Raw genomic sequence first — 15,793 nt, 5'->3', positions numbered from 1 at the left:
ACCACATAGTCCTTGCTTGGATCTGTTATGCTTAAAATTGGTGCAGTGGTGAGCAGATGCTTAAGCTGCTCAAAACTCTTTTGACATTCTGCTGTCCATTTAAAAAAATTTCCCTTTTTCTGTAGGGAGGTAATAGGATAGGCCACTCTAGAAAATCCTTCCACAAACCGTCTATAATACCCTGTCAAACCCATGAAAGATCTTATATCGGCTACATCCTTTGGTACTAGCCATTCCATTATGGTCCTTATCTTTTTGAGATCTATGGCGATTCCATCCTTGGTAATGATGTGGCCTAAGTACTGAATTTGTTCCTTAAAAAAATCACACTTGCTAAATTTAGCATATAGTTGATGTTCCCGGAGAGTCTGCAACACTACCCTGAGGTGCTCCTTATGTTCTTCAATATTCCAGGAGTAAATCAATATGTCATTGATAAAGATTAATACAAATTTATCTAAATACTGATGAAATATACTATTCATTAGACACATAAAGGTTGCGGGGGCGTTGGTTAGCCCAAAGGGTAACACTACAAATTCGTAGTGCCCATAGCGGGTCCTAAAGGCGGTTTTAGCTATGTCTTCCTCCTTGATTTTGATTTGGTAGTATCCCGGTCGTAAATCAATTTTTGAAAATACGATCGCCCCTTTCACTTGGTCAAACAATTCATCTACGCCGGGAAAGGGGTACTTGTTCTTAATAGTCAACTTATTCAGCTGACGATAGTCTATACACATACATAGGGTCTCGTCCCTCTTTTTGACGAATAAAGCGGGGCTCCCCAAGGGGACACACTGGGGCAAATGTAATTTTTATCCATCAGCTCCTGTAATTGTATTTTTAATTCCGTCAGTTCTGGTGTGCTCATCTGATAAGGAGATCAGGATATCGAGGTTGCTCCTGGCACCAGTTCAATGGTGAAATCTATGTCTCTCTTTAGAGGCAACCCTGGTATTTCTTCAGGAAATACATCGGTAAAATTCTGAATTACAGGTATACTTTCCAAAGTTACAAACTTGTCCTTTGAGTTGGCATAACCAACCTGAATAGCATAAGTCTGGCATCCTTTTCTAATGCACTTTTCTAGTTGAGAGGCGGTTATTGGCCATAATTTTAATGGTCTCAAAATGCCTTGCATTTCCTGTTTGTCTCCTTGCTCGTTCATGTAGCAGATAGTTTTTGTTTTGCAGTTTATAACGGACCAGTGCTTTTCCAGCCAGTCCATGCCTATCAAGACATCATATGATCCTAGGGGAAGTATGTTTAGATCTGCCACCAAGGGCTGACCTGCTATTTCCAAAGGACAATCATTGACCTTGGCCAACACTCGTCTCTTTGTCCCTGTTGCTAGCTGGACTAACCAAGGGTTTTTAAACTTGACAGCTTGTAATTTACATTGTTCGACTATCTTAGGGCTAACATAACTTAACGTAGCTCCAGGATCAATTAATATAGATACAGTATGATCAAAGATTTTACCTTCAAATTCCACCATATTCGGCTGGTATTCTGCCTGATGATCTTCAAGAGCAGCATTAATCTTTGGAATACTCTGGGCTACGTCTCCTACCGTAGAGGCTTCATGAATCTGTGAAATCTATTCAATGCCCTTACGGTTAGGGCAATTTTTAATATAATGTGGCCCTCCACATCCTCAGCATTGTACTGGAGGTCTGGCTTTCGCTTCAATTTTAGTTCTGCCTGATTGCTTACTGGGTTTGGATTCATGGGAAGGTCTAAGTCTAGTTTGATTTCTGTGCAAATTTCTGTTGATCTGACCCTTGGGAGGTCCTTTACTAATATTGCCTTGATTTCCCTTATTTCCAGCAGCAAACTTATTGCCCTTCTTGTCAGTCCATTTCTTCCCCATAACTTCTCCTTTCTGTTTGCTTTGCTGATAGCATATCTTGGCCTTTCGTATGACCTCATCCATCATTTTTGGGTTATCAAACTCAATTCGTTCTCTCATAAACAATGGTAAACTACTGACAAATCGCTGCACTTTTGCCTTCTCTTCTCGTATGTAAGGTACATATCGAAGTAAGGAGGTAAATCTGGTAATAAATTGTTGTCCAAGCCGCAGGTCATGGAACTCCTTTGCCTTCTCGTCGTAGAATCGTTCAGTTAAATATCTTTCTTTAAAGTATCTCTGAAACTTTTCCCAGGTTATATTTTGTTCATTTACCCCTCGTACAGTTTTTACCTCCTCCCACCATAAGGTGGCCTTCCCTTGTAGCTGGAAAATGGCCAAACGAGCCTTTAAGTTGTGGTCATATTCGTATAGCTGAAAATATTTATTCATGTTAATCATCCAGGCCTCAGCTTCCTCCCACAGTTCCCCATCAAAGAGTGGCGACTTTCTCTTCTGAAAATCCCCCTGTAATGCCATCCTCTGTCTCTTTTGAGTTTTATGTTCGGAAGCATTATCTGACTTTTCTTCTTGATTTTCTTCTCCCCCCTCTATTTCCACATACTCAGTTCAATACTCTTGTTCTCTTGACATATGTTCATGTTTGGGGCTGGGAATCAACTAACAATGATTTTGCTTGTTTGATAGCCTTTTCATAATCTTTTCTTGTTCCAACATTAGTCTTTCATTGTCTGCCCATAGTCAGGCCATCTCATTCTTCAATTCATGCACAGTCTCCAATATCATACGGTTGGTGTTGTGAGTTTATTCTCCTAGTTGTACCCATATTTTAGGGTTAGTTTCAGGGAAAGTTGCAGGACCTACGCCTGTCAGGTTTCTGTGCGGAACGTTGTTCGTCCTTCTCATGTTCTTCATTTGCTCTTTCTCTCTGTACATACACAAAATTATCAATTATCAATATTTATATTTATTTATTGGTTTAGCTCTAGAGACCTCAGTTTGGTAACCTCGGCTCTGATACCACTTATCATGTCTCCATAAACAATCATAAAAAAAAATTACCATAGTAATTATCGGTATGAAATGATTATAATCCTATTTAAATTCGTAATTAGCATATAATGACTTGTACTAAGGTTTAGGGCTTTATTTACATCCGTGCACAAAATTCCATATTCCAATGGAGCTTTGACAGGGTTTTAACTTCACATGCGTGTGCTGCATGGTTTGATTTGCATTTGATTTGAAATTTTAATGTTATGCTCTGCCATAGTGACGTGGCGAGAGCAGGCTTCGTCCTTCAACACGGTTGCCCTCCAGCTGCTCTGGCTACCTCGTATCCCTCACTACATCAACGATGGAATGGCTGGGTCTTTGATCCGAGGGTTGAGCTTTGTCCTGGAAACTTTACTGCCTCATTTGTTGGTGATGAGTCTCATTACGCCCCTTCGTTCTTTGGTGCTCGTCTTTGTTTCCCAGTTTTCACTTCAGGTAGGTTCGGCTCTCGGATTCAGGGCTTCATTGCATAAGGGTTCGATGGAGGTTGAGGTTACCATGACCGGAGCACATGGTTGTGCCTTCCCTATGCAATATGAACCCGGTGAGTAATAGATTTTCAACTCTGCGAATTTGTTTATCATTTCATTGTCCATTCAACTCTGCAAATTTGTTTATTGTTTTTCATTGTACATTCAACTCTGTGAATTTTGTTTATCGTTTTCATTGTCCATTTCCCTTTTTTAAGTGTTATCATACTCTAGTTGCAGGTGTAGTGAAAACGAGCAAGATAAGCTCATAATGCTCTAGGGAGGGTTTCGCGGATTTTTCCTCCGTTCCTCAGCTTCAGTAGCTCAATGGCTTACGGGTAAGCCTTGTCGAGCTGCTCTTGTGTTATATCAACCGAATAGGAATATTTGGTTGGGTGATTTGTTGCTATATGCTCTCAGTCATGGAGGGTTTCTCTATTCATAGGTTTAACAGATTTCAGGACAAGCAGGATTACCCTCTGTTGATAGTTTATAAGAGTTCCTATTCCTTTTGCAGCTCGGTTGATGGAAGTCTTGAATATTTTGGGGTTCTTGCGTTTAGTTTCTTCCTTTTTTGGAAATCTTACCAGGGTTTTATTCATTCGTTTTCTGGGAATATCTATTAAGAATCAGAGTCCCTCCTCTGTGGCTCTTTCCGGGCTTCACCATTTGGTATGCGAGGCCTTTAGCCATGGCTACCCCAACACAGTTGGTTTTTTGTCAGTTTAAAGAACTGTATGGAATTTTGGCATATTTATTTATGCCTACCCAGGTACTAGTAGTGGACCTCTCGAGGTGTGATGTAATTTTATGGTTCGGATTTGTCAATATGTATAAAATGAGACTCGGGTCTAAGTGCTATTCTGTTTTTTTAAAGAAAGTTTGTCCAGAAGCAAAGCGTTTGCAACGTTGGAACCTAGTTTGTGTTGCGACATAGCTTCATTGATTTTATAATGATGGTGCATCTTTGTTTGATATACAGTTCTTCTCATTTTTTTCCATGGAATTTGACGGACTATGCATAAGTTTCTGCCCCTTTTTGCGATAGCTCATATTATATGATATTATTATACTTTGCTTGCAAGGTAATGTTTTTGTATCTCGTCTTTATGTTGTCTACTCGTATCCTGTTCTTGTTTACGGTAAATGTCATTCTCGATATTTGATAAAGACAAGATTTACAGAGATTCCAGGTTTGCATATTGGAATTCTGTTCTCTGGTTTTTATTTAATCACCAAATTCTAGAAGGGTTTTAGAAAAAGAAGTTGTAGAGCTCCATGATTTAGAATTAAACAGTCTTATACTACATTTTCTTATTTACCCTAGTTCAATTTTACACAACTTTATTTCTTGTTGTTTGTAATGATTATTTGCTCAATCGTTCTTGCTACTTCCCACTGATGTGTTACTCTGTGCAGTTTTACCCCTATACTGTTTGCTATACATATTTAGTCTGTTTTTCATGGTGTTGTGCATATTTCAGTTTCATTTTCTTTATTAGTAAAGAACATAATCAAGTTTATTTCCTGAGTCTAATTTTTGCCTGAGCTTCGCGTAGTTCCTAATCCATTCAACTACAAATGTAACTAGTCTTGTACAACATTAACTAAACTATTAACTATACCCATAACATATCAATTGAGATATTAACTATTCTTGTTCAGTTTTATTTTCCAAAATATAATCACTGACATTCATTACATAGCGCAAAACAAGAGATTGATTTTAAGATTTATTACTTACCTGAGCTGCTTAAAAGGAGAAAACCTCAATTGTAGAAGTCACCTTTATTACTTGCAGTTTTCAATCCTCCCAACCATGAGACTTGTCGTCAGATCCAAGTCTCCCCCCACGCTTGCTCATAAGACCAATGTTTATATGCAAGTTCCTGCACACAGTGCTTTGGCTATCTGGTCATCACCAGACTTAGCTATTCTTCCATCTGACCTCTCAGCACGGTTCCTCCCCTCTCCTCCTCTGCCCCCTAGGGCTTTTCTTTTGGAGAATTCATAGTAAGGGAGATAGTTAGGGTTTCCTTGGCAACTGCCTACCTAACTTCCTTGTTATGAGAAGTTACAAGTTCTGTTAACACGCAAACAATTTTCTCCTTTTCATAATAAACACACATTAATACTTAACTCAAATAATAATCATAATATCCAACTTTTTGTTCTTAATGTGGTAAAATAAAATATTTACAATCTTCTGGGGACATTACACCGGGGGGGGAGGAGCGAAGGGGGGCAGGGAGGGGCAAGGGGAGCGGAGGTGGGTGAGGGAGGCGAGAGGGGATGGGGCCGAGGTTATGCAATTTATAATTGTTTTTTGTAATTTTTTGTAATTGTTTATTTATTATTTTTATAATTGTTTTTTGTTTGTTTTGATTTTTATTTTTTTGTATTTTAATTTTTAAAAAAAATTGATATAAGTTTTAAATTTAAATATTTTTTTTTTTTTTTTTTTATAATTTAAATATATTTTTTTAATTTGAAAAAAAAAATTAATTTATTTTTTTAATTGTTTTGAATGTCTTTGTTTTTAGTTTTAGTCTTTTATTTTATTTTTATTTTTTTAATTATTTAACATTTTTTAAATGATGTTTTTATTTTTAATTTTTTCTTTTAACTTAAAAAATGGTCTTTTTTTCATTTTTATTTTTATTTTTATATATTTATTTATTTAAATTTTTCATTTTGACAAGTTAATTCTATTTTTTTTTACATTTTTATGGTTTTTTTAATATATATTTTATGAAATTTAATTTTTTTTTGTCATGAATCGTCCCCTTGCCACCCTTGGCCAGAGGGGTCTCGGGGTTTTCTCGGATTTTTCTTTTTATTTTTTTTTGAAGTTTTTAATTTTTTTAATGTTGTATTTTATTTCTGTAAATTTTGTAATTTTTTTTTTTTAATTTGGTTTTTATTTTATTTATCTTATTTTATCTCTCTCTTTTTTTACATGGTATGGTTAATTTTTTTTACATTTTATAGTTTTTTTATGTCACTAATAAATATATTTTATATTTGATTTTTTGAATGTTATATTACTTGTTATTATTATTATTATTTTTTTTTTTTCAATATTTGAATTTTTATATCTCTATATATTTTTTATATTTGATTGTTTTCGTCATGTTTTTTTTTAATGTTTTATTACTTCTTCTTCTTCTTCTTCTTCTTTTTTGAGTTTTTGTTTGCTTATGTATCTTTCTCACACACACATATATATTTTATAGGGTATGTATTGATGTTTGTCTAACACCCTGATCACATTATGTAGGGTATGTATCGATTCTTGTATAGCAACCCGATCCCATTATATGCGATTTGATAGTTGATTTTAAAATTTTCGTTATAACGAATAAAGTCTACTCCACAATGTGTTAATTTTATGGCTGGCTTTTAAGTTTTCATTTGAGCTCACCTACACTGCGTGTCAATTTAATAGTTGATTTTTAATTTTTTTTTGCAATGTATTAAGTTGTGTTACGCTAAGATTTCAAAATCGCTATACATTTAGCATTTAAAAAAAAAAATTACTTTTGCTATAAGAACTCTTTCATTCAGATGTTCATTTTTAAAGTTTTTTAGACATAATTTTTTCCATAATGTCATGCTTAAAATATTTTGAAATTTTAAGATTGTTTTGTAATCATAATCTTTGGTTTTAATTCCATGGTTGAAAATTTGTTAAGATTTTTAATGTTTTTCTAAGTTCTGATATTTTATCTTTAATATTATGGCTGAAAATAATTAAAAATATTTTTTCGTGGCACCATGCTTGAAAATTGTTGGAATTCTAAGGTTTTTCAAAGCAAATATATTTTAAATTTAATGTTATGCGTAAAAATTGTTGGAATTTAAAGGGTTTTCAAAAACATGATATTTAATCGTTAATGCTATGCTTGAAAATCCTTGGAAATTTAAAGTTGTTCAGAGTCACGATATTTTGTTTTTAACGTTATTACTAAAAAGTAATGTACCTTGAAAAAAAAAATATTATTCCGGCATCAACATTTTTTTATTTCAACGTGTTTTTTGCACCAAACAAAATGACTTTTATTGTTATTTATAAAAATTATTGAAACATTACTCTGAACCCTCCAACTAAAAAAAAAAATCTAGCATCAACACTTTTCGGTTTCAAGATGTTATTTCATTTTTTTTGGGGATTTTTTGAGCTTGAGTTCCCGTTTTGAAGTAATAGTTCGTGTTTGATCAGTGACTATGTTATCTCTCTTCTTTGAACAACTCTACAACTCTTATTGTACTTTATTCATTAGAAATCAACATAAAACATTGGCACAGAATGACCCTTTATTCCACTAATATAATATATCACATCCTCATGGCTAAAAATATGACTTCATAGAATTATATTACTACACTAATTCACATATTAACAAGTACAAACATAATGTTAAATGGAATGTCTAAATAATTTCACAACTTTTAAAGTTATACTCGTGTATATTTGCGCCGAGAGGCACTCTACATCCCAGTAAACATTTAACATGTAATGTTTAACATTTAATTTAATGTTGGTTCTATTTAAAAATCAATCTAATTATTATTATGTATAAACACAATATAAATTTAAAATATAAAGAGGTGTACAAACACTCAAAAAAGAAGTATGGTAAATAAATAAAAATATAAATAAGCGAGAGATATGGTAAATAAATAAATCATATTTTTATACTTACTCCAAAGGCATGGTAAATAAATAAAAATATAAATAAACTAGAGGTATGGAAAATAAATAAAACCTATTTTTATATCTATTCCATAAATCCCTTTATATTTACAAAAACTCAAAAAAGATGAAAAATTATTATTAATACACTGGGTTAAATACCGTATTTATAAAAGATGTATGGTAAATAAATAAAACCTCTTTTTATATTTACTCCATAAAGCTCGTTATACTTATGGACACTCCAAAAAGAGGTTTTATTTAGGTGAAATTTATGGGCCAAATTAGTATTAATGCTATGCAAAAAATATTATTAACCCTAATATTATTATTATTATTATTATTATGATTAAATCTAATATTAATATTATTAAATTTAATAACCATAGATTAATATAATATTAAATTTGTTATATATATATATATATATATATTAACTCTAGATATATATGGAAGGGAAGAACAAAGACATAGAGTGATAAATGTGGAGAGATAGGGTAGGTGACAAGGGAGAGATGGAGATAAACTAAATGAGAGGGGAGAGGAGTGATAGAGGTAGAGAAGGGTAAGAGAGGGAGATAGAGAGAAGGAGATAGGGAGGGAGATAGTGAGAGGATTGGAGGGAAGAGAGAGAGAAAGGGAGGTAGGAGAGAAAGGGAGAGATAGGAGGAGATAGGGAGGGATAGAGAGAGGGAGTTGAAGGGGCGAGAGGGAGGAAAGAAGAAAGACATAGAGAGTCAGAAGTGGAGAGAGAGAGGGAGTGATAAAGGAGAGATGGAGAGAGAGTGTGTATGTTTAGGGGTGAGATAAAGAGACAAATGAGAGATGGAGAGAAGGGGAAGAGAAGGAGAGAGGGAGGGATATAGTAACTTAGTTGGCGAGAGAGAGAGAGATGAGGGAAGCGATAGGATTGGAGGGAAGAGAGAGAAAGAGATGGGGGAAGAGAGAGGGAGGTAGGAGAGAAAGGGAGAGAGATGATGCATGAGATACAGGACTTGAGAGAAAGGAAGAAAGTGATGGGGGGGAGAGACGGGATTAGAGGAGAGAGAGAGAGAGAGTGAGTGATGGGGGAAGAGAGAGGGAGGGATAGAGAGATGGAGTTGGAAGGGGAGAGATGGAAGGAAGAAGAAAGACATAGAGAGTGAGAAGTGGAAGAGAGAGGGAGTGACAAGGGAGAGATGGAGAGAGAGAGTGTATGTTTGGGGGTGAGATAAAGAGACAAAGAAGGAGAGATGGAGAGAATGGGGGAGAAAAGGAGAAAGGGAGGGATATAGTAATAGAATAGGAGGGTGAAGGGAGAGAGGAAGGAAGAGAGACAGGATGTGAGAGAGTGGAGAGAGAGAGGGAAAGAGAGATGGAGTTTGAGGGGGAGAGACAGGGAGGTAAGAAGAAATAAATAGAGAGAAAGTTGGAGAGAGAGAGTGTGTGTGATAAGGAAGAGGGAGAGAGAGGGAGAGATCCTAGCAGGAGGGAAGATATATAGAAGCGGGTGAGAGGGAGAGAAGGGGGAGAGATAGAGGGAGGGAGAGAGAATGAGGGATAGATAAATAAATTGGAGAAAGAGAGTGTGTGTTTTGGGGGTGATATAGATAGGAAAAATGAGATAGAGATATAGATGGAAAGTGGAGAGAGGGAAGAAGAGAGATATGGATAGAGGGAGAGAGGGACAGAGAGATTCATAGATATGGAGTAAGAGAGTTGTTACACTAAATTTTTTCACCATGACTGTTGATTCGGATCTCTCGCCATCCAATGAGTTTCTCAAGTAAATCCCCTATGAAGCTTGAAGTAAAACAATATCAGGGACAAAAGGAATTTTGAGTTGCACTGCTTAAAAACCATTTTTGAGCATTTGCACAGTTTTCTTAGCCATTTCTTGTGCATGTGTAGTTTTTACCATTGTGGCATGCGCAATTCTACACACTCTCTTCCACTATAAAATGTGCAATCTTGTTCACGCAAGTAAAAATAATATTAAAAAAAAAAACAAATTCTAGAAGCTTTGATAGAGGAATCTTATCCAAAATAGAAACCTCGAACTACTACATATCTGCGCCTCATCCCTTGGTTCATGGAACTAATATCCTCCTCTCAAGCATCATATCCCTTGAGAATAGGAAATAAAAACCTCCTCCTCTTGCCTATAAATTGAGCACAAGACTAGAGGATGGGGGAGACTTGGATTTGTAAACTTATGTTGTCCATTTTGGGTCTGAAGAGCTTGTCATCAAGGGAAGGAACAGAGACCATTGGAAGAGGCTTGTGACATTAAAGCAATCAGGTTGTAAGCTTGTTCTCCTTTGACTTTAATACTATTAAAAATAGCAACAAGAAATGGTAAAAATAGAATCCACAATATTCCAATTTTAATTTGTCCTTGAATTAAAATTCGAAATTAGTCTCACTAGTTGCTTGAAAAATAATTAATTAATTCATCTTGAGTTAATTAGTTGGAGAAATTCAAGTTAGAAGTATTTGTAAAGTCATGCAACAGTTATCCCTTAAATTAAAGATATTATCACTTAATTAAGGAGATAAGGTTGAATTGTATTTGAGTTGTAATTAGTTAGTTCAGTTTACTGAGTTAAGTCCAGTTATGTTAGTTCCAAATTGTTTGAGGAACTAATTGTCGGTTCAGTCGATTAATGCATGCATGCATCCAACTAGTGTACTCCAAATAACTGAAGATTCTCTCACCATTAACTCATGCATGTCTATTCTGCGAAAGATCCAATTGAGATTAAAGACGAAGACAGTGTACTATCAGTTGCATGTGTTTTCCTATAAAGGAAACTCATGCATGGAGTCAAAAAAAGGTTCCTTGAGGATTGCACAGTTTTACAGGGTGTGAGATCAGTGTGAGTGATCAGTCTTCCACTTGGTATCAAGAGGATCACCCAAGAGAAATTGTGCAAGGAAATAGAAGCTTGGAGGGCAGAGGAGAAGGTTTGTGAGAAGCCTTGTTTGCCTTTGAGCATCTAGGAGTATTACACTGAGAGCTAGTTAGCTGTGAGAGCTAAGGCTTTGTATTATTCTAATATATTTCCACCTTGTATGATATTTCCTGGGAGAGCTGGTGTCTGAGGGAATGGCGACTTAGGGTTTCTGCAGAACCTGCAACGGCAGACCTGAGCAGACTTCTGCAATACTGTCATACCACCAGCAATACGAAAGGCAGCACACGACAAGAAGCAGCACGAGCAACATGAATACCCCCCAGGGGGAGGACGCTGCGCCTCCCCCCAACGCAAATGATTCTCCTCAGAGGCGTGAGGAAGGAACTAGTTCAACTGATCAAAATGGAGACAGAGAGAAGATAGATCCACAAGATGCCAAGGCGAACGACAGGGAGAACCCCCAGGTCACCTCAAACACCTGTAGACCGGTCGCTACTGAACGCCCGAAAATAGAGCTCCCAAGTCATCGGATCAATGCTCAGATCCAGTACATGAGAGATCATGCATTGATAGGCAAATTCATAGGTATGTGGCCAACAGAGAAAGCGCTGCATGGCTGGATAGCAGCGAAGTGGAAGCCGAAAGGACACATAACGCTGCAGCTAGGACCTAAAGGGTTCTTCACGGCCATCTTTAACTGCTTGGAGGACCGAAACAGAGTACTAGATGGCGGCCCCTATTTTTTCAACGCAGTTGGCCTATATTTGAGGGGATGGGTGGAGCGCTTTAATCCAGACAAAGAAGATCTCAGCTGGGCGCCAGTCTGGATCCGTCTCTACTCACTCCCAATGGAATACTGGGATGAAGAGACATTACAAACCATAGGAAATGGTCTCGGTGAATTTGTCAAAACGGCAGAGGAAACAAAACTCCGAAGATATACCTCCTTCGCCCGCATTTGCGTTTATATGCACCTTAGCAAGGCACTTCCAGATGCGGTAAGTATTTTTCATGACGATGTTGAATGGGTTCAGTTAATTGATTATGAACATGTGCCGTTCAGATGCAGGAGATGCCATGCACTGGGTCACCTGTTTCGAGATTGTCCTCTAAACCAAAAACCCTCGAATACCACTGCCTCTGAGGAGCCGAATATGACTGGCTTCACTAAAGTTGCCAATCGTAGGAAAAATTACAAGAAACCTGCTACAATCCCTAAGAAGCCTCAAGCCAATTCATCAAAACCCTCTACGAGCAACAATTTTGAAGTGCTAGCCTGACAAGAAGTACACAATCCTGAGCCCCTTGTCCCATCTGAGAAGGATCCCATGATGAACAAACAACCTGCACTTCTGATCCCAAAAAAATCCAAAAAGAACCATTATCCACAGATCCTTACTCCACAGCTATGTGCACAGTCCCAACATGGTACTCGCAAGGAATGGAGGTAGACAACTCGCAAATTGACCTTTCTAGAGCAACAGAAACAACATAAGACATAAGTGACACACAGCATATGGAAGAAGAACCAGAAAGCATAGACATTGGGGATTTGGACATTCTTGGTCTAGAGCAGGCATGCAAAACAAAAAATTATGATAAAATCCCAGAGCGACAGTTGGAGAATCTGGAAGTAATTCTCTCCAGAGCTCAAAGGCAAAAATCCCTAGGTATTCAAACTGGAGGTCTTTGGGATGGGAAAAGCATAATCAAAGATAACAAAAAGAGAGGGAGGAAAACGGATCTTCAATGCACCATCCGCATTGGGGAAATGCTAGTGGAGTCAGGTAGGTACTCCAAGCTCACAAAGTATTACAACTCTCTCTCCAACCTTCCATCATGAAGCTAATCTCATGGAACATCAGGGGGCTCAATAGCCCTGGGAAATGTAGACTGATTAAGAACATGATAAAGCAAGAGAAACCCCAAATTCTCTTTCTGCAGGAAACTAAATGCAACTCCATCTCTCTAGACCGAATTGCTGCAAAAGTCTGGCCGGGTAGTATAGCAGCAACAGTAGATGCTTCTGGCACCTCAGGAGGCTTGGCAATCATCTGGGATGCACGCACCATCGAGCTCAACAACATTCATGCAAACAAGCATTTCCTTCAAGCTACTTTCCACATTACAGGAACCAGTATACATGGTCACATAACCAATGTATATTTTCCCCAGGAAGCTATGCATAAGGTAGAACTTCTGAATACCCTTTCCTCAATCAATACTGATAGGTCTCATCCGCTCTGGATCACTGGGGGCGACTTCAACATGATAACCAAGATGGAAGAAAAGCGAGGAGGAAGGAATAAGCTGGACAAGGAAAGTAATAATCTAAAAGATTACATTCAAAGCAATTGGCTTATTGACATGCCATTTAACAATGACCTTTTTACCTGGAATAACAAAAGAGTTGGTTCACACCAAATTGCATCTCGCCTGGGGGAGACCTTTCAACTTCAATCCTGCCGCTGATAGGCTCAGACCATTGGCCAATTTCTCTCCAATGGTCTCGACCAGGCAATGCTACCCGCAGGCCGTTTCGCTTCGAGGCTTTTTGGATGACACATCCGGATTTTGTCAATCTGGTAAATTCGGAATGGATCAACTTCTCTTCGCCAAATGGTACAAGCATGTTCAAATTTCAGCAGAAGCTTAAATACCTCAAGAGTAAAATAAAACAATGGAACCATTCTTCGTTTGGTAACATTTTCCAGGCTCAGACTGCTCTAGATCAAGATATGAAATAGTTGCAGCAATGGATCATCACAGAGGGAAGATCAGAGGAACTTTCGGAACAGGAAAAGTCTCTTGAAACTCAGATCTCAGAGAGGGCCAAACAAGAAGAAACACTCTGGAGGCAAAAATCGAGAATCAGGTGGCTAAAGGAAGGGGAAAAAAATACAAATTTTTTTCACCGTTCCACTATTCAACGCCAAATGAATAACAATATTACTCACATCCAAAATGAGCAGGGGGTAAAAGTGGAAAAACATGAAGAAATCGAGCTCGAACTTCTCAACTACTTTAAGCAAGCTCATCAAGAACCACAGGTGGACAGAATGCAAGCTATAGGAAAAATCACAGAGAACATCCCCAAACTCGTCACAGAAGAGCACAACCAGCTCTTACTCAGGCCGGTCGACTTACAGGAAGTGGAAAATGCAGTTCATCAACTGAAAGAAGGCAAGGCGTCAGGGCCAGACGGATTTACCTCCAACTTTTTCCATAATTTCTGGGAGCTAATTAAATTGGAAGTCTGGCAGATTGTTGAGGAATCAAGAACCATGAGGTGGATGCTTCCGACTATGAATGCCACATTCATAGCCCTTATCCCAAAGGAAGCTCATTCTAACACCCCTGACAAATTTCGGCCCATTTCCCTGTGCAACATCATCTACAAGATAGTTTCCAAAATCGTAGCTTCAAGACTCAAATCGCTGCTACCACTTCTCATTTCACCGGAGCAGTCAGGATATGTAGAAGGAAGGTAGATTACGGATGGCATAATCCTCACTCACGAAATCATCCACTCCCTGAAGCACTCCAAGAAATCAGGTATGCTACTTAAAATCGACCTCTCAAAAGCCTTTGACAGTTTAAGTTGGATGTATATTCAAAAGACCCTATCTGCCTTTGGTTTCTCCCCAACTTGGATTCGCTGGGTCATGAGTCTCATCTCTTCCTCTTTTTTCTCAATTTTGATCAATGGTATCCCCTCATCACCTTTCCAGCCTTCCTGGGGTATCAGACAGGGGGACCCTCTTTCCCCCTTCCTCTTTGTGTTAATGGCGGAAGGTCTTGGCCGCAGTATTAAAGCTGCTCTGTTTTCCCAGAAACTAAGAGGCCTATCATTTCCTAACACTCCAACCTTCACTCATCAGCAATTTGTGGATGACAATATGCTTTTTGGTCACCCTTCAGTCCAGGAAGCTCGACAATTCAATTCACTATTGACGGACTTTTCGGAGGCCTCTGGCGCAAAGATAAACAAGGCCAAATCTCAAATCTTCTTTTTTCATACCCCCGCTATCACCCAAGCTTCTATAGCTCGTATTCTTGGATTCTCAATTGCTATTCTCCCTTCCAAGTATCTTGGCGCTCCTATGACTGACTCAGCTATGAAACACTCCTCTTGGAGAATGCTCTTAGAAAAACTGGAGGCTCGATTATCTTCCTGGACTCATAGGGCTCTCAATATGGCCAGTCGCCTTGTCTTAATCAAGGCAGTTCTGCAATCCATGCCGCTGTATCTCTTCTCGATCCTAGCAGCACCCAAATGGGTTCTCAAAGAGATCAAACGCCTACAGAGATCCTTCCTGTGGGGCAACTCAGATCAAAAACGCAAATGGGCCCTAGTCAATTGGGACACAGTTTGCCTGCCAAAGCTTGCTGGTGGAATGGGTCTGCGGGATCCTTACCACAGCAATATGGTTATGGGCACCCGCATCTGGTGGAAATGGCTTACTATGCCATCCACCCCTTGGGCATCCCTATGGACTGCAAAGTATGCCAACAGTCGACCCACCGAAGAATTAATCCGAATTTCAGAAGTCAACCCAGGTTCTCTAATTTGGAATGCGGCCAAGCAACACAAGCTCTTAATTCAGCAGCATAGCTTCTGGGAAGTGAAGGACGGAAATATAGCAAGGTTCTAGGATGACTCTTGGCAGCAGAAACACAAACTAAAGGATTTGATCTTACCTCATAAAAACCCGGAACAAGAAATGCAAACCTATAATACTTGTCAAGCACTTTTGGCTTCCTTCCACATTGCAAGGGCACAGGCAATGGTGTAGCACGG

General features: G+C 38.1%; 1 protein-coding gene across 1 annotated transcript; it reads right to left on the bottom strand.

Moving 5' to 3' along the window:
• Positions 1-883: 883 nt before the first annotated feature.
• LOC149230452 (uncharacterized) lies at positions 884-1,498 on the bottom strand. The gene has a single exon (XM_089381321.1). The coding sequence runs from the start codon at positions 1,496-1,498 to the stop codon at positions 884-886; it is 615 nt and encodes a 204-aa protein (XP_089237447.1).
• Between the last annotated feature and the right edge of the window lie 14,295 nt (positions 1,499-15,793).

The sequence above is a fragment of the Pinus tabuliformis genome, chromosome J (assembly GCF_031772625.1).
Source record: "Pinus tabuliformis cultivar Carrire ecotype Pingquan chromosome J, CPIR1, whole genome shotgun sequence".
In the NCBI taxonomy this organism is placed as follows: domain Eukaryota; kingdom Viridiplantae; phylum Streptophyta; class Pinopsida; order Pinales; family Pinaceae; genus Pinus; species Pinus tabuliformis.
Note: the sequence above shows the minus strand (reverse complement) of the source record. Positions and strands in the feature narration are given on the sequence as shown.

Excerpts from the sequence above, each read along its gene's own strand:
- LOC149230452 (XM_089381321.1), bottom strand. The coding sequence starts at position 1,498 with ATGGTGGAATTTGAAGGTAAAATCTTTGATCATACTGTATCTATATTA.